The 20,719-nt window shown below is 30.0% G+C and overlaps 1 protein-coding gene across 1 annotated transcript; it reads right to left on the bottom strand.

The window, feature by feature from the left end:
• Nucleotides 1-1,041: 1,041 nt before the first annotated feature.
• Nucleotides 1,042-10,347, bottom strand: LOC119681853 (eclosion hormone-like). Its single transcript, XM_038095145.1, has 3 exons — nt 10,136-10,347; nt 1,645-1,764; nt 1,042-1,573 (listed from the first exon to the last, which is right to left on the bottom strand). The coding sequence occupies exons 2-3, from the start codon at nt 1,751-1,753 to the stop codon at nt 1,389-1,391; spliced, it is 294 nt and encodes a 97-aa protein (XP_037951073.1). The 5' UTR covers nt 1,754-1,764; nt 10,136-10,347; the 3' UTR covers nt 1,042-1,388.
• Between the last annotated feature and the right edge of the window lie 10,372 nt (nt 10,348-20,719).

Here is a 20,719-nt window from a genome sequence, read left to right as displayed (position 1 = left end):
TTTATAAAAAATTACCGACAAACTGTGAATTGGCCATTTGCTTCTTAAGAATTAAACCGAAATATATCATCAAGCACTAGATTGAAATCTTTAAGATAAAAGAAAAAGAGGACATCCAAATACATCATGGTGAACAACGCTACATGCCGAAACTTGTGCATTAAGAATCATCGAACGAATTAAAAGTAATTGCAAACAATCGTATATGGAAATGCATCGTTGAGGTCCTGTGCTCCACAAGAAAATAAAGGAACTATAACATATCAGAAAAACTGTTTGTATTTGTGGCAAACGATTCCTTGTATCTATTGCTTATAAATAAACTTAATTAAATATATGAAATATTAAAGTGAACTTAAGTGGTTTGTTATTCTTATGTACAAATGCAGTAGCAACAATAGAGCTACAATAGTAAAGTTTGCCGATATAATCACAATATGTAAAGAAATGCATATACAGTACTTATATGCGTTTTCAGATAAGCCTTGATTGACTAAATGTTTTTGAATGGTCATAAAGTCAGATCTGTGCTAATAACATACAAGATGAATAATGGCAACGCTTTTCTTTCATTTCTATTAATGTGGGTTAGTGACTAACCAATAGAGGGAACCTATATTGAAGTATATCCGATAAGATTTCGGGGTAGAAACAATAGGAATTCTTTTTAGTCCGTGAAAATCGGGCATACCATTATTGTGAAGATATAGTAACGATGCTTTAGGCATTTTTAAACATCCTTTTCTCTACAAAAAAAAAAATTACTTTAGGCTGATCTTTTATTGAAATACGAAGACATAAATATTATAAGGAAAGTTCGGTTTATATGAGAAATTCTCTTAAACCTTCACGTTTTCTTAACTATTACTCAGTTTCTTCTTTAAACTATCTTAATTTTATTAGATAATAAGATAGATAAATGCCAAACACAGAAAATATATTATATGCACAGTAAAATTTATTAATATGTAATAGTTTATGTTTTATCTAACATTTATTTATTTATAAATTATTTAATTTACTTACACATAAAATTACGATTACAATAGGAACTTCAAATTGTTACGAGCGCTCGTTAATAAATAACTACGAACTAAAAATAAAGCCTGAGTAACTACAAGATACTATATTTAAATGAATGGCTTTCAGTGAATTTGCATGAATATAAAAAATTACAATAAAATTCACCAATGAATGTTCAAAGTTCATTCAATACAGAAGACAATAAGTTTTTATAAGTCACAAGCAAATGTTGCATTGACCCAAAAAATAAAACTAAATCAAAGCTCACGACTATGTGTCATAGTTTGCGGAATCGGATAAAAATATACTAGATCAAAGCAATACGCAGCTTATTGAGCAGTCATCACCAGCAGTCGCTCTTCGATTTAGTCAAGTGCATTGAGGAATGGTGCAATGGAACCAATGTCTTCACAGTCCGGAATGGCTTTGCCTTTGAATTTCAAGCAGGACTCAGCGCACGTCTGTCCCTGAAAATAGTCACCAAACATTTTCTTACACTGCGCGCAATTGTTGAGGCAAATCTGTATGAAGTCAATGCCACCTAAGGAATCTGAAAGAAGCGGGAATCAATTGACACAACTTCAGTTTTAATACTAAATTCGCAATGCTTGAGATACTTACCGAAGCGTTTATTGTAGTGACCAATGGAGGGAAGAGCCAGTGTGACTTCAAATAGACTGCAGAGGGCAATCACAGCGATGGTAATAATTAGGCACTTAGTTGAGTACATTTTTTTATTTGCTATTTTAGTATAAATTTAAATTTATTTAGTCATAAATAATAGTTGGTGAATATTTTAAATAAATTGTTCGAAAAATTTCATATTATTTTAAACCGTACAGTTTATGGTTGAAGTCTTAAATATTTGTTAATAAATTTTATTCCGTGTTTTTATAGCTTCAAATATTATTAATTTATATAATTCTTCGTTATAAACATAAAAACACATTTATATATTGATTCTCTTTCTGTTTAAGAGAACTACGAAAAGTAGTTTTAAGTAAGTTTTATTTCATTCTGCATATTTTAGTTTCGAAGGCGTGTCAGATTTTACGCATTTGAAGCCAGAAATATCAATACTCTACGCTTTTCAACGTAAATTATGTTAATCTGTTCAATAAATAAATTCATTCATTAATTTATTCATTTGCTCATAATCCAGTTTATACGTATCGGGGAACACCTTCAATTTATTACATATAATTTTATTTTTAGGGTTCCACGACAGCCGATAATGTGCCGTTTTAGTAATAAGTCCTTCTACAATGTATGGTCTTTAATTTATTTTCATTAATGTTGAAATGTCTGATAGTATTGCAATGGATACTTTACATTTATTCATTACAGCATTTGAGATATTTTAATAATAAACCACATATAATGGATATATCCGGAACAGTCGACCAGGAATTCCATATCCCTTGATTAAAAATTTATTTCTAAGTATTACTTCCTTTTGTCGTAGGAAATAATAGTTTGAAAAGACTTTTTTAATTTTTTTTTAGGTAATTTTACTTTTAAATGAGGGTTTATGGTTTTTAGCCGATTTACAGTTTCATCTTCGTAGCACTTTAATGATGGAAATAAGCAAAATCGACTGTTCTATATAAATCCTTTAACTATATTGAGGGTGCTTATTTCTTAGCTTAATTGAGGTATCACACTTTAAAATTGCTAATTTATATATAAAATTCCTATGTTGTCCTCTTTGTAACTTTAAAGTCTATTACCTGGAAAATTTTACTATATCGATATAAAGGGCCAGAATTGCTCAAAATATCTGATTTCAGCAAAATACGCCAGCAAATTCTAGGACATCGGTACTACATTTCATGCTCAGATATTTCTTGTTTTGATACCAATGATTATGATCTATAAATTTTGCGACGTGTTGTCAATTTTAATAAATAGCTAATAGCTAATGTTATATACAAACAAATCGGTGATCTAAATCGTATCATAATATTAGTTACTATTTTGATAAATGCGTAAATATGAAAAATCAGTATAAGAATAACAGTTATGAAATATGCTGTTTTACTCCGCTCATGCACGTAGTTAGTGCTCAACTTTACTTTTATAGTTGTATATAGATTAAACTTAGTAAAACTTAGAGTAATAATTCCAGAATTATGAGAAAATAAATTTAAATATTGGTTTACCTGATTTTAATTTAGAATCTACATTAGATCCAAATATCAGATCAAGTAAAAAATTTCATTATAAACCGCTGATAATCTTTATAGTAGAAAAAAAATTATTTGATATCTGAAGTTCATATATGTAAATGGTTGAAGCTATGGAACCCTCCATCTACAATAACTACGTGATCAATTTATAACTTATTTATTGAAAATAAATTACAACACAGTGCATAGTATTAATGTTGTTGATCTCTCTAATAAAATAACAATATATTATTAATAAAAACAAATAACAGGGATTAAAACTAAACTAATATAAATAAATGTTAAACCAGTTAATGTTAATATATTTGGCGCCCCACGTGCTATTCGAACTAGTTTCGTCTTGTTTTCAAATCAATAGATAATAAATTAATAAAGAAAAGTATTTGTTATTATTAGAAAGTATATTTTAATTAAATAAAAACTTTCCACAATATCATTTCAGAAACATCTGGTAATAATACATAAATGATTTCTCAGTTTATTTAATACATTTTTTAACTTAACTTTAGCTTGTTTCATTTTAAGTGTAGAATCGCAAGTTTAAAAGAGATACGTTTTTCTGATACGTTTTGCAATCGGGGAGTTCTGTTCATTTTATTTTGGTTCCTTAAATGCACTCATGAAGGATATAATGTTAGAAATCGATTACTCTTCGATTTAATGCTGCATTTTCCACCTAAATGATATGACTTGAAAATCGGTAAAAATATATTAGATGGGCTTCGCTCCTGATCACACCAAAAATTACAGTCAAGCGTATTGTGTCAATGACACCAGCAAAGCTGTTTCAAGAGATTACTACTCAATGCTTGAGTCTGGCGATCAATTATAATTTAAGAAGTTTTTATGATAAATTGAGTGTTCAAAGTAATATACAAATCGAAAGATTAATGCAAGGAATATAATTACAGTAAGTCATAATCTGTTCCAACAATAGATGTATCTATAAATTCTCATAAGCTATTTAAATTGTACTAATGGAAGTCTACGCTAAAGATAGATAGATTATATTGCCAATGATGCAGTACAAAGACAGACAGGGAAGAAGGGAAGGAAAGCAGAAAAAAAAGAAAAGATAGAGATTATACGCTTAAATATAACTGAATATATATACAAATAATATATACGTTAAAATGCACTATATACCGCTCTAAGGACCGCTCATATTGTGTATTTTATTTTCACATCTCTGTAGAATCTATCAAAAGCCAGAACAAGAGAGTTTCTTTTGCTGTGCAGAAATGCCTTGAGACTTGTCACAGGGTTTCTCACTGGACAGTGTGGAATCCAAAAACATCTATCAAAGTACCTAGGTTCGATAGATGCAGAACCTCTTCTTTGTTACGAAGAAGAGGTAACAGCAGAACACATTCTGTGTCACTGTGATAGTCTTGTCAGACTCAGACTTCGGTACTTATTAACTATCTATACACTTATAATGGAATTAGGCAACATCTCTTCAAAGGACATAATGGCGTCTATGGAAGTAAAGTGGGTTTGCCACAATTATCACCAAGGGATGCAGTGACGTGGTAACAAGTTCTCAAATCGTTTAAAATCTAATATAATCTAATATTTGTAGATACATTTGATTTGAAATATTTGATTTTCTTATTGAATAAAATATCTTAACAATTATATTTATAGCTCGTACTTGAAGTGAAGTATATAACTGACTTGTTGCAAAGTGACTAACTTGTCTACAATAAAGAGTGTACAATTATCACGGAAGACAATCAATAAAATTATATTTTTAACTTGAAAGAAATTAAAGGAAATTTAAATTTCAAGTTGAGCATTTTCATTAAAGGAAGTCATATTAATTCTAAAATTGAAATTGCGTCTTAAACCTAAAAGTAAACCCAGACGCACAACTTTTACTAGAAAGGTAGAAAAAGCAGTTCCATTGGAGTTGGAATAATTTCTTCAAAAAATCCCCACTGCGAGTTAAATAATTCATTAAATATTGTCATGCGCAACAAAAAAAGATACAAGTCGGCAGGCGCAGCGGTACGGCGGTACAGCGGCTGAGCAGGAAGTGAGTAAAATGCCGGTAAAATATGTCGCAGATTCTCGCTTTATTTCTGTATTGTTTTTATTTTATTTTTGTTATTAATTAATTAAGTACTTTTTTTTTTAATAATAAATAAAATATTAAAATAATTCCAAGCAAATTTATTACTGAAATCTACTACAGAAATTGTTATTTTTTTTTTTGCATAGCTGCAAACAGCTGTTCGTAAATATTTAATTTATAATAAATAATCATTTAATAAAATTAATAAATTTTTTTTTATGTATTATTTTTGTTTAACAAAAAATGTTCATTTGCTGCAGAAATACTTTTGTGTTTACTCACCCAAACATAACCGGACGCAGCGACTGGTTTCTTGAAATGCTGCGTCTGGCACGCGTTGCTATTTTTGGCAACTTTGTTTACTTTTCCACTTAATGGAGTTTTTTATTGTCGCTTTTGTTTAATTTATGCAATATTATTATTTTTATTATTATTATTATTAATTTTTTTTTTTTACTAAGTCTTTTATTAATATTTTAATTTTCATGTATTTATGCCGAAATTTCGAATGTTGCTAAATTAACAAAATAAAGCGTGAGAAAATGTTGCCAACACAATGCGACCTAGGAATTAGGGTCGACGAAGGTCTGTCTTACCTTATGCTTTCTATTATATACGTTTTAAGGGACTGTGATCTTTGTTATGCAATGAAAAAATTATATTTTGATATATATTACTTATATAGTTTAGTAATGTTTAAGTTTACCTGTGAAGAAGTCTAAGTAAAATATACGACTTACCAACGCCGCGTTATCGAATCTCAGAATGGTTACAGGCTCCTCGGGGAGGTAAGCAGATCTGAGGTCAATTATTGCTTAGTTTAATGAAGTGGTTAATAATAATCCAGTCAAGGCGTATTGAGGAGTTTTGAAGATACCTCGAGTTAACAAAGAGTAAAAGTGCTCAAGTGCACTGGCTCAAATAGCTTCAACATAAAACAAGTTATTTCGAAATATTTTAACTATCATAAAATAGGAAAGAAATTTATATATTTAGTATATATTTATATACTTAGTTTTATCGTAGACCGAAAAACATTAAAAGGCTTTGTGTGAAATTTTAACCCATTAAAATCACTTCTAAGAAATTCACAGAGAATACATTTGGGGTTAAGGTCCCCACTTCACTTCCAACTTAAGGAAAAGAGAGCACATTAATGGTTTAGTAAAACAATTAAATTATTTGAAAAGTGCTTTTCTGAAAATTTCAATCATTTTAACAAAAAAAAATATTTCCTTTATACACTCAGAAATTAGCAGAGAAAAATTTTTTAAAACATGGTTTAACGTTGAAATAATATTCTAAAGCAGATTGCACGCTATTATAAATGATATGAATCAATTAAAATGTTATTAGATTTATTTTACATTTTATATTTAATATAAAATATTATATGAAAGTGATCAGCGGAAGCTTTTAACATCTTTACATCCTGATTACTGGAATGCGATCTCTGCCAGATGTCTTTCACAGTCAACGGACCTCAACATATGTAATCTATAAATTATATGATGAGGCCGTTGATCTCAGCCAGATGTCTTTCACAGTCAACGGAACTCATTTTATGTAATCCAGAACTTGATTTGTAAAGTTCAAAAAGGAAGGCAATAATTATTTACTTACTTGACCACAATTCTCTGTAAAGTACTACTCATAGTAGATATTACCCAAAAACTCCTTAAAAATTGAAGTCTTTAAATGTAAATGTATACCGAATTATTTTTGTATGAATAGTCAAGCTTAAAAATTTTTAAAATTTGTTCAAACGATTCGATTGCTACGCATCTCTAAGCCAATTGACCACTTTCACCATTTCTTTTCTTTAAGTATATATATAGCAATTGTATAAAGCTAGACAGATATAGTGCTTAAAAAACGCTTTTGAATAATCTGAAAGATATAAGTATATTGAGAAGATCACATCGACCATTATTGAACATAGAACAATTACTGCCGAACTAACATCAGCGCGCTACTCATGGAACGACATCTATACGGCAGTTACAAATAGGATATGGTTCAGAGGAATTGTTGAGGCCTTATGCTCCAATGGGAGTTAATGGAATAAAGAACAAATAATAAATTTAGCAATATCATTGAGAGGTACCGCAAAAACACCATTTTTGTAATAGATATGTAGACGATTAACTATCAGTTATAAAACTATGCTCGGATATTGAATATTTCCTTCCCCGATTCTTGCTGAAGCTTTGAAGAAGACAAAGAAAGTGCTTTACATCTACTTTGTATTGGTTGTAATGTATATGAAATATGAATTAAAGAATTTAGATAGTTACTTCTAGATAATCTTAGATAATTGCGGAATTGCCACATGAAGACAATCGTATGTTTAGTTACAGGTTCTTACCTTTCGAGTTCCATACGCTTATAAAATGAGCCAACATTTTAAGTAACTTTCTGCTATGATTGTAATAACTTAAGTATGTTGTTATTTTTTTACAGTATTATAAATATGGATGCCATATATATTCTAAGTATCTTAGTAATGCTTTTCTAAACATTGCTTTCTGAAGGATATTGCAAAAAAGTTATATCAGTCTAATGTGTATGTAAAAGTATAGTACGTAAAAGAATAAAGAGCGTCCTTTTAAATATTATTGATAGTAAAAATATAATTCGTAAAATGTTATTATTTACGATATTATATCAAATACACCGCATATACAAAGAAACTTGAGTTAATGTTATGTTAGTTCATATCTGTAACCAGTACCTTCTTATTTTGAGGGTAAAGTAAAAGTCGTGGATTTTGCAGACCTCGACATGCAACACATAATAAACCACCTGAACAAATTAGTAATGTCAATTGACCTTAATAATTTCCTCTTACTTCAAGTGGAAAGTAAAAACTGTGGACTTTTCAGACGGCAGGTACCTACTAACTCACACAGTGACGACATGCAGATCATAATAAACCATCTGAACAAATTATGAATATGCGTTGACCTTAATTAAATAAAGAAAAATCGAAGACCAACAACCTTTATCTTGTAGATACAAGATGTTGTCTTTATACATAACTCTGAATTAGTAATCGCCTGTTATTTGGATAGTTCTTCTACTATTTTGTAAGTATCATATTATTTATAGCACAAATGGCTTAAACGAAGATGTCGAAAACAGATTGAAAAGAGCTAGATCAATGTTTGCGAGATTCTGCAGCATATGATTATAATCCCAAATCTGAATAGAAACAAATCTTAGAATATTCAGATCTTTCGTAAAATCTTAACAGTTGTATTGCAGCGAACGGATGAAGAAATGGTCTTTAAAGTGTCTATATAACAACATCACCAGCGACTCTGGCTTTGAAGCGGGAAGCATAAGTTCTAAGACAAGGAAGTTGAACGAAAAATAGTGGTGGTAAACAATTCTAGATGAGTTACAAAGTACGGCTTTATATGGAATGAAGCCGAGATCTGCCAAGAAACGAGTCCCATTTGAACACAACTCTAAAGACTTATGTTTAAATTCTCAAATGGTAATTTAAGATTGATAATAAGTTTCATTATAGGACATTATAGTCTGAAATATCACCTTCATAAATTACGATTATCTCCTAATGCGGAATGCAGATTATGACTCGAAGATGAGGATACTACTATGCATATTCTTTGTGACTGTCCAGCTTTAACAACGCACAGAAGAAACTTATTTCATATGGAATTTCTGTCACCAGAACAGATTAAGAGTTCTTCTGTAGATTTAGTAATGGACTTTGTTCACAAAGCTTCAAAGGGTTTTGTGAACAAATATGAATAATATGAAATAGTTATGATATATAAGAAGACCTATATATACGAGTACTATATGAAGTAGCTTTAAAATCCTCATTTTTTTCAGAAATATTTGGATTTTGTTTTTTAACATAATAGCATATAGTTCATTGTAACTTCATTTTATCCTTCATCCTACAAAAACTCTGTATATAACACCCTTGATTAACTACGACAAGACCTAAGTCGTATCGAATTGTCACAGAAAGTACATAGCTGTTGTAAGGAGTATACGTTGCGTTTTCGGAGTATACATGACATACAATAATAATCATTCAAGATTTTATGTATTTAAGTAAAAGTATATTTTTATAAAAAATGGCAATTAAAAATAATGAAATTCTTAAAATGGAACCAACTAAAACCGAATGGTATTGCGACCTCTATTGTTTAAAATTAAAGTTAATTACTAAGAGACGTTTCAAGAATGTCAGACGAAAACTATATATTTTTAATTAAAAGCAAATTATAAATAAGAAATATTTAGCTTTTACATCTACTTGGAAAAATTGAAACCATATATTCACTATCTCGAAGGAGAGAAGCAATGTCTAATAATTGCCAACCAACATATTTATATGATGTGACTCTTGATTTGGATTGCAGATGCATTTAATTTTCACTTAGGTATTTATTTTTAAAATTTTTATTATATGTCTTTAATTAATCAATTGTTTTATCTAAATTCAATAATTAATTTTTCTTACTTAAAATGTTCACAGTAACAAGATTTTTAGCTAACACCCTCAAGCGGTTTCGGGCAATGCTCACAAATCACTTAAGCGGTACTCATTGCGAGTCTGAAGCAGATTTAAGTAATTTTGCCGGTTTTCAATGATTCTTTTTTTTATTATATTTTATAAAAACTTCACAGACATCATTTTTTAGAGATAGACAAAAAATCACAACTCTACGTCATCGTTTCATATCGTCACCGCTTTGAGTATTTGAAATAATTTTTGATAAAATTTTTTTAACGAAATTTTTTAGTGGGAGTTGGCACGTGTATTTGTTCTTAAAAGTTTTGCTTAATGTTTTCTGCCACTTACTTGGTTCTGATTGAAAGATTATCTGCTGCTGCTGTTGTATCTGATGACTTTCGAGTGTATGTTAGTCAGCCGGTGCCGTTTTTGGATATTTGCGAGTACTTGTTGAGCAATTGCAGATAACACCGTCTGTGCTGTTGTGTTGAGCAGGTTTCAGAAACTGTTGCCAATCCGCTGATTTCGTTTGGTATTTATACTTCAAGTACGAAAGCATCTTTCAGTTAATTTGAAGAAATCGGAAGTCTATCAGCGTAGTTGCACTTAACTTGTTAATTGACTTAGCAGTTTACTTCCGACGTGTTCTTGTGGAGAACTTCTGATTATTGAGTATAGAATAAAAGTAAAAAATTTTCAATCCAAGTGGGATGTGAGTGAAATGCCCCACACAGAGTTGGACAGCTGACCAGTTGGTTGCCCACTGTGATTGCTTTCTATTAATTATCACACAAATATGAAGTTTATCAGATTTCATTGGACAAATTATTTAAATTGATTTTATAAATTATTCGTAGTAAAATCCATTAAGTTTAATTCAATAACAAATAAATGTATACAAAACAAAAATAAAAATTTAATAAACAATGAAGCTACTTAAGATTGCTGTACTTTATAATCCCAAACCCAGTGGTATCACAATCACAGTAGGTTTTCAGTACCATCTGAAGTAACATATATACATACAATAGAAAATATAGAATTGTGTTATTGTTGTTGTTATTATTGATCATTTACTTACTTATTTATTGCAGTTCTCTTCTCCCAGTGGAGCATAGGCTCTCAACAATTCTTCTGAATCTCATTCTATTGTTTGCTTCTCTGCATATTGTGTTCCACGAATAACCCATCTCACTTAGTTCGCCTTTAACAGATCTTCGCCAAGTTTTGGCGGGGCACCAGTAGGGCGATATCCCTGCGGATTCCACCACAATGCTTATTTCGCAATAAAGATCTTATTTCTGTGAGGAGTATGCACTATCCACTTTCATTTAAGTTATTTACCTTCAGTACTGGCACATACATACATACATCTGTTATCTGTTCCCATATTTTAAAAATCCGTCGCAAGCACTTGTTTATAAAGACTTGGATTTTCTGATCAATTGACTGAGAATTTCCAGGGTTCAGAGCCATTATACAATACTGACTTTTACTTTAGAGTTTAGCTTGGTTTTTTATGTGATCTGGGCTGACGGCCATACGTTACACAGCATACCAATTGCGAGTTGATGGTCCGCGACCATCTTGTTTGTAACTATATACTCCCCAGGTAAAAAAAAGTGTTCGATACATTTAAGGTTACAGTTGTCTAGTGTCAAAGCTGATCTCTGTTCAGAGTCGTAGCTACTGTTCATAATTTTGGCTTTCTTAGTGTCTATTATAAGGTCATCGCACTTTGCGGTTTTGCTTAGTTAATAGATAAAAGTCAACACCCTAGAGATCCTCTTACTGTTTAAAAGGCGGCTACTGTATACCGTTTTTTTGACCATTTGGAGCCATAATACGAGAAGTGTTAAAAGTGCTCTACACATATAGCACGAACACATTTGAAATAGCTTTAATATATTTAACACAATAAAGGAAACATTTTATGTTCTAGATAATATATACAAACTTATAATCAAATCTAAAAGACGAACTGATTTAACCATATTAGAGATATAATTCGTTTGCACCAAAATTAATCTATTTATTTCTACACTCTGGATTTAAATTTATAGAAAGAAAACTGTGGATATTATCCTTTGATTCGAATCCAACAATTTAATTACGATTGAAAATACAAGGTCCATTTAAATTTCATTATTCTATCATAAAATGTTATGTAATAACTGTTTGTATAAACAAATCAAAAAAAATATGAATATTATTACTTGATGAAAACGATTTAGAATTCCATATATTAAATTAAAATTTCATTTAATTCTAAAACATTATGTGAATTTATATGTACGATTAATCACAGAACACGAGAATTACTTTACGAAAAAAAATTTGGTAGTTTTTATATAAAAACCACCAAATATTCTAAAAATAATTCTCATGCGCTATGATTTGATACTCCTTTAAATAGGAATTTAATATAACAATTATTAATAATAGCATTCACCGTATACAAAATAATTATTATTAAACTGCCGTTATATTGCTGCATTTAATTATGTGCTCTGAATTCATATGAAGTGAAGTATTGTTAAATAATATAATATGTAATCTAAATTTAATTTCTGAGTTTATTTAAAAAAAAATTGTAAAATAATATTTTTAATAATGAAAATTTTTGTACTTCGAACACAGTGCACAAAATTGGAAGTATGCCATCTAGCGTAGAATAGAGTACGATACAAAACATTTATTATAGTTCGAGACACAAACCCGAAGGCCAGAACTGGCAGCACTGTTCATTGAAATAAAACTCTAAACCAAAAGTATAAACAAAAATTATTGTTAATAAAATTTGATTATTTAGAATACAAAATAAAATAATAAATATTAAATTAAAATAAAGTAAATATAAATAATAAATTAAAAAAAAATGAAATGTCGTATGTAAATGGAGAGGTATTAAGTAATATTTCCTATATTAGCTTTTGTTATTGGACAAACGAGTTTAGATGCTTGAAGAACAATTTCTTAAGAGAACGATGATATCCAGTTGGTTTTAAATGCTGTTAAATGTGTAGTTTATTGTACAAACATATAGATAATAGGATGAGAGATACCATTGGCAGCCTCTCTAACAACAAGAAGCGTCTACTTTCATTTTGTCGCTTTGGAATACCACAATCTAGAGGGAATGCTAGTTTTGTTTTGAAAGAACCTATTTCGAACCAGGAAACAACTTAGTCATATTATTTAAATTTACATCGTCTCTAATTTCTAAATTATTCAACCTCTTCACTAGATTTTTCCATACGCTTTAATTTTTTTTACTTACACAAACAAATTTTTGTTCGTAGACACGGTTGCCACTTACGGTACTTTAGTACCAAAATTGGTACTTTTTTTTCGTTTGGTACTCATGTTCAAAAAATGGTACATTTTTGACGACACAACTTTATTGTGGATATTTCCAATTAATTTTTTTTATAAATGCAACTTTGCACTATTTTATATTTTGTTCATCTATAATACTATGAAAAACACAGAACGAAAAAATAAGAATTTTGGACCTTTTTTTACAGAAATGGTACCTTTTTAAACCAATTTTGGTACAGGAAAAAATTTTCAAGTGGCAACCGTGTTCGTAGACAAAGTCTATCCAATGTAGAGGACGAGTTATAGATATTGAAAAGACATTTAAGAAAGGAATACCTCTCAGTGGATGAACGCCAAAAAAACAAAGTCTTTCTCAACTATGAGAAATAATTACTACTTTGATTCCTTTGAACGAATTTGGAATTACTCCTAAATTTTGTTTTTTATAAATTAATTATTTTCTTTCTTTATTATTAAAAAAAATTATTTAAAAATTTTATAATTTTATTTTAAAATTTTTTTATTTTCATAAAATACTTAAAACACGGAATCTAAGAAGCTGATATTATTACAACTCTTACTTGTGATCTAACTTTGAAAAAATTATCTTTTGAAAACTTTGGGAAGGTTTTGGTTCTTTGGCAAGTCTATTTAACAATGGATTTTGGGAAATTTTGATATATCTAGTGTTTTAGATGCAGGAACTTAAAGTTGCAAAGTTGTGCACACTTATAAGAACTATAAACGTCATCTAGCGGCCAGTTTTATTAGCAAATTATACATCGATTACACAAAGAACTGTGAATACTAGATAAAATAGATATAGGTAAAAAATGAGTACTGTTGAATTGTATAGCCTTAGTGTCCAACGACAACAACATAACATAATAAACAGTCAAATTTCCATAATTCGAACTTCTATAACTCGAATTATCTATAACTCAAACTAAACAGAGTGCAAAAGGTTTTGGAGAGCAAATTACATACAATTACAAAATATATTCTTTAACTCGAAGTCTCCATAAGTCAAATCTTTTCTGCGCAAAAAAGTATTTCGAGTTATGAAAGTTCAACTGTATTAATATGTTATTATATTGAAGCTAGTTGAGTAAGTGCACTTGAATACTTTTACTTTCTATTAACTGCGAGGTTTCTTCAAAACCCCTCACTACGCCTTGACTGGACTGGACATTTATTGAGAATATAATGAATAGTAAGAGTGTGCCTTCAAGATAGGAGGCTTTCTAAATTGCTCATTCACATAAAAGTTAACCTCTTGTGAATATTGTCTGTTACTTTGCCTTAGGATATGATGAGGTTGCTGAGGCTAAACTTTTGAACCAATCTGTTATAATGGTGGATACTCAGAATTTTACACGAACTGAAAAAAGATATTATGATAATTGATAACTCAAAAGATTTGCCATGGAAGGGATATTGAATTAAATTTTTATAAATTTCTCTACTTTTTAAACTAATTGAAGAAAACTTATTAACGCATCTTGATAGGTACATTTATCAAATGAACAAAATTAGTTGACTATTTTGAATACAGACATTATTAATAAAATAAAATTATCCCTTGACGCTTATATAGAAAGTTAAATTTCTATTTTTGACATATGTTTTTTGTTGTGTATTTTTATAAAATATATAAAAATTATAAACACTAAAAATTAATTAATTTAAAGAAAATAAAACAAAATTAATATTAAAAACGCAACGATTAGCATTTTTACCTTATATTTTTAAATTAATTTATTTATTTATGAATTTGAATTTAATAATTAATGAAATGCTGATATGATTTTTGAATTTGGCTGCACTTAAATTTCAGACGTGAACATTTTTGCGCATAAAACCTAACTCTGAAGATTTTAAAAGCATTGTTGTTGCTTCACATGTTTTCTTTTGTAAGTTGCGATTATTTTTTGCTACTCTGAAAGAAAAAATTACGTCTAATGCAAGTGTTAAGTATATACAGAAGCTTTCACTCTCTTGTGCTTTAATATAAATTGCAAGGTAGTCTTAAGAATTTGAATTTGATTAAAGTTAGTCTTTAAATACAATGACTCAATACACAACAGTAAGAAAAAAACCGGTACTTTTTATAGGTATTACCTAGTATATTATTTGAATAGGTGTAGTGCTAATGTTAGACATGGAGATCAACGTTTCAAAGTAGTTTATATTAAATTTATTTAATAATCTCCTTAATATATATTTAATTCATTTTCTATAAAACATAATATTTCTGTAAGTTCTGTGTTTTACTTTAAAATTTTATATCTAATATTTGAGTATCCCTGCCAACTCATAATTATGAGTTCCAACGCTTAATTCCTTTGCCTTTCAGTAACTTCTGCCAGTAAATGCACAAATTATGAGTGAAAAATTAATGTTCCTAATTATTGACGCAAATTATGTTTGGGAACATAATTCCTTGCTGTACTTTTACTTCATTGCCAACTATTGCCAGCTATTGCCGACAGGACTTCACACGCCGAATGCCACAAAAATGAAGACTATGCAAGTTAAAAGGATTTATTTCGCACTAATATTTTATGGCTCAGTGCAGGTGAATTCCTCGGATTCACTGCTAAGTTACAGACTAAAGAAGTGGCGGAGAGATGAAGTGATGGAGCTGTAGAACGGCAGAGAGCCAGCAATGCTGACTCATTTAATTGCCACAAATTGCACACGAGCTCCGAAACACCAAGAAGCGCCGTAAGCAAATTTAAAGTTTGTGCAATAAAAACTTAAGCAGGAAGTGCTACCGACTTAACACGAGGCAAGGCAAGTGTCGAAAGGAGCAAAATACGAGCAATAACAAAAACAACAAAAAACAACTGGTGTGTATGTGTGTGTGTGTGTATGCGTGCATGCGAAAGTATTTTGTTGGTAAATGAGTGCAGCTGCTTTCTTGAGCAAACAAAATGAGACGCAAAATGAATGGAAATTGCGAGTTGCGGTTAATAAAGTAAAGCAGGACATAAAAAGAAAAAGAAAGAAAAAGGAAACTGGCAACGAAGTAAGACAAAAAAAAACAATCAAAATTAATGTCTTAACTGAGACTAATAAGACGGCATAGAGTGAGGACGTACAAGCCATATAGGTTAGGTAGAGGGGCGCGGAAAGCTGGAAGTAGCGCAGAGAAGAAAATAGAGCAAATTAGATTGAGTTGGATTTTAATAGTTCTGCGAGTGCATCAACAGGTGTTCGGGCAATATTTCTGCTCCAGTTGGGTTATTAAAAAGTCCCATGCGCATATTAAATGCGCCACAGAAAAACATGAGGCAGCAGCGAAATTTATTGCAAAGTCAGTAGTAAAATTTTGCAGTTCAAAGCGCTGCACTTGTTGCCTCTTGTCCGCTGCCCGAACCAAAATTTCTCAAAAAAATCTGCAGAAATTGCTTTTAAGTTTTTATGAAGTGAAAAAGTTTTAAGAAAACCAACAAAGAACGGAAAAAATTCTTATTTCTTATCAAACAATTCTATGTCCTTTGTGTACTCGAATTGCTTTTTCTGCTAACGTAAATTCGTTGCTGAAAAGTTTTTAATGAGCTTCGAAATGAGTTAATTGTCGTGTTAATCAAGTCATAATTACACACAAATGACGACAATAATTACAACAAGAAATACAACAACAAACACATCACTTGTTAGCATTCCAAAAAGAAAAAAAATATAAATTAGAACTGGGGGTCATTATTATTGGCCCCCATTGAATTCCTCGCGAGCGAATGCAAAGTTTCTGATATGCCAAAAAATTATGTTAATTAGGCGCTTTGAGCCCGAAACGCGTTGCCTGTGATTGACAGTTTGAAGTGCGCTCGAAGGTAATTGCCTGCGTTTGTGTTGGATTTTTCCGTTAAAATGTTTGAAAGGCGAGAAATTAATTATATGACAACCTTGCCAAAATGAGTTTCCGGAAGTACAAAAGGAATAAAAGAATTGCGCTTAAGTTTGTAAAATCTTCATTTTCTCTTCAAACACAAGAAAGTCAGGAACAGTATTTTAGATAGCTTAGAAATTCTTAATTTGAGAGTAGAACAAAAAAAAATATAATAGAAATACTTAAAATTATATTATTCAGCACTCTGAGTTACTTTTATCTGCTAGAAGATAGAATCATCAATTTAGTAAATATATAACAATAATATTTTAAGCTTAATTTGCTATTTAAAGGTTATGATATTGCAGTAGGCGCACTAAAGAAAGATAAACTATAACAATAACCTGGTATAACTCACATAATTTGACTATAACCTAATACGGATAAGATAGATATTGTAAAAGATTTAAAGAAAGGAACTTTATAGGTTCTTTATAGAAAGTACCCTTTTAAGTTAATTGCTGGTGACAACAATTTAAATCTATAGTCGCCAAAACTTAGCTGTTAAGGACTTCAACTAACCCCCTTTAGTTACAATAATAACTTTAATTTAGAAATCAGATGAAGAATCACTCTCTTCAATAGTATTTACCTATTTACCTATACCGATTGACGAAAACTACGATTTATACATCACTCATCCATCTTATAATTTTATATAGCGCAAAAACATGACTGATAAAACACAGTGATGAGACAGCACTGAAACTATTCGAGAGTACAGTTTTTTTTAGAATTCTTGGTACTCTACAAGTTAACAAGGGCTATCACGCCAAATATAAAACACAAGTTCTAAGATTTTAATCCCAATTTTGACATTAAGTATGCCTATACTATATAAACATATCATACCACATATATATAAGCATATTAAAATCCAGCAGTGTATGTTGTCTTGAACATAATGAGAAGTTGAAAACCGATACTTTAACAAAACACGTGTTAGTAGCGACAAAAGAATTAGAAAGACCTTTAGCAAAGCCTTATCTCCGGTAAAGACATAGAGTTAAGCGAACACTAACTGGACTTTATGTAGGAGATTGGAGAAAGCATCTGAAGCGGAAGCGCATAAAATGGAGTGTTTTGAAGTATTTAGTATTAGTAAGTCCAGCAGCTTTGATTTCATGATCATGTTGTGCAGATGGAAGGGAATACTTTCACAAAAAAGTTGAAAAAAGAAGAATTTGGGTAAAATCTTATCTTAAATAGAGTAATGAAATTAAGCAAGAGAGAATTGTTTGGAATTGTTATTATTTGCATTTAAGGGGCTTGAACATAAATTGTCGTGACTCTGTATCCATTGGTGAACTATTTCATCTACTTTAAAGAAAATATTTCTAAGACAGGTTCTTGACCTTTATATCATCTTATAAATCTGTTTACTAAATTGAATTTACAATAAAAATATAGTAAACTTCTTCACTTCACTCCCGCAAGCGGTAATTATCACATATAATTCAAATATAAGTATATATACTAAGATATATATCCAGCTTCTACTGTTGCACATGTGACATATTGTTCCCGTACACAGATTTGAGTTTTAACGACATATAGCGATTTAAGTACAATGTGCTAGTCAGCAGTAATAAAAAGGAAATAATCAGTTTATAAAAAAGTACTAGTTTAAGTGAAGTTTAAGGTGAATCGGATTCTCGTCAGTTAACTAAAAAAGTCATTCATTTCAAATTTCTCTTAAATTGTTGATATAAAATTGGACTTATGACAAGCACTCAAACGCTTTAATAAAATACTCACAAGGGACGGTACGCAATTCTTGGATCAGTCATCGAATAATCACGAAGCTTTTGAGAAAAACATAAATTAGTCAGAGAGAAAGGTGGGACTCTGCAGAAACTCCCTAGCTATCAAAGAGTAAAAGTGCCCAGATGCACTCAAAAAAGACTCAACATGAATTAAATTATTATGAATAACATGATCAATAGCAATGATGGGAATATTGCTGAGTGAATTAATAAATGGAATACTCAAAAACTCAAGCCTGGGTCTGGATAATCCTCCACGTTAAGCGCTGGTAGACATGTACTACTAGATTTTTGAAAAAACAATCCCAGCCTTGCTTCAAGCCATCCGATAGTTCAATGTTCCGTTAGAAGCGGTATTATCTAGGATACTTCTGAATAAACTCTCTTTTACAAGATTATAAATTCGAATAAGAATTATAAAAAATTTCTACGAAAAAACTTTGTGTAAATAATTTCAATATTTGATTAAATAGATAAAATATATTAAATTATGGAACCAAAAGTTATTTTCATGGGTTTTTACTGTTATGAAACTTCCTGCAACCTTTTATTTAATAACAGATAAGTTATGACTTTTAATACCATTGAAAATTACTGCAACGAATGAAAAAATAATATAAAAATAACTTGATAATAAGAATATTCTTCTTGATTCTTTCCTTTTCCCCTTTTTAATACTATTCTTCATATTGTACTAATGCAGTAGCAATTATAGTGGACAATAAAAATACCAAAACAGAATTTCACACCCACAAAAATAATCAACTCCTCTCTACATAAATACTTCTCTCACTACAATCTCCTTTAACACTCATAAAATATGAACCTGAAGGAATGAATTAGTTAATTTATCACATCTTGCATTTTCTTTTGTTAAAAGGATCATCATAACTTTTTAGCTCTTCGGGTCACAAAATAAATTAACCCGACATTTTGTTGCAGTAAATAATTTGGTCATTAAAATATTGCTGATTTTGTTGTATTTATTGTTGTTGTTGTTGGGAATTAATGTGTTGAAATATGTTTCAATGTTTCAGTAGTTGTGTAGTGCCAGAGACGAGTAGGACTAACAAATAACTCGAATATTAAAATATTTTAATTGCGTACGATGAAGGCAATTTATTTTAGTCACGTTCATCCAGTATTTGATGATTTGAAGTTCGTTAATTGCGTTTTTTTATTGCATACTTTCAGGTACACGCGTAAGTCATTCTTCAAAACGAATTAAGAAGAATTAGGTAGAATCTACGTTTTAAGGAAATGAAATGTCTTTGACTAGTTTATAGTGTATCATTATGTATGATGAGTTGGAAAGTCATAAAAATTCAAGTAATCGTTTACACCTCCTCAACCTAATTTTTACCGAGCTGCTTCACCCTCTCTTCCCCCTGCTTCCGCCACTCATGTATTATTATTAGTCTTATTAAAATTTCAGCAATACTTTAAAATTTCTATATTATAGAAAGAATTCACTCTATCCTCTTCTTCCGTTTTCTTCTCTACTTCTTCTTCTCCTTTTGGCATTCGAATATTTTTAATTTCAGTACAAGTTTTTGTGAATTGCAAAATTTCCATATGTATATATATTATATACTCTGTGTTAATATAAAATATTACACACGATTACACTGTGTCTATATTTAACTGTGTTATGTTTTTGTTAATATTTTTTTTAATTTTTTTTTCATTGAACCTTATGCTCTAGACAAAGAATCTTTTTAAAACATTCTTAAGATTCTTGAATAAACTTTAACTAGCAATTTGTTAGCATTACCTATGACATATAATATTAGTTAGCGCATATTACTCTTGGAACTTCTATCATTTAATGTCTAACATATGCACATTGAAATAAACTTTTTTACTTAACGAAAAAAGAGAATACCGCAATATAAATTGCAAGTTGAACCGAAAACTGAAATTTTTATTATAAATAAATTTTTGAAAATA

This window comes from Teleopsis dalmanni, chromosome 2 (assembly GCF_002237135.1).
Source record: "Teleopsis dalmanni isolate 2A chromosome 2, ASM223713v2, whole genome shotgun sequence".
NCBI classification, from domain to species: Eukaryota; Metazoa; Arthropoda; class Insecta; order Diptera; family Diopsidae; genus Teleopsis; species Teleopsis dalmanni.
Note: the sequence above shows the minus strand (reverse complement) of the source record. Positions and strands in the feature narration are given on the sequence as shown.

Excerpts from the sequence above, each read along its gene's own strand:
- LOC119681853 (XM_038095145.1), bottom strand. The coding sequence starts at position 1,753 with ATGTACTCAACTAAGTGCCTAATTATTACCATCGCTGTGATTGCCCTC. Across the intron at positions 1,574-1,644 it reads TCACTACAATAAACGCTTCG|ATTCCTTAGGTGGCATTGAC; the intron begins GTAAGTATCTCA and ends CGCTTCTTTCAG.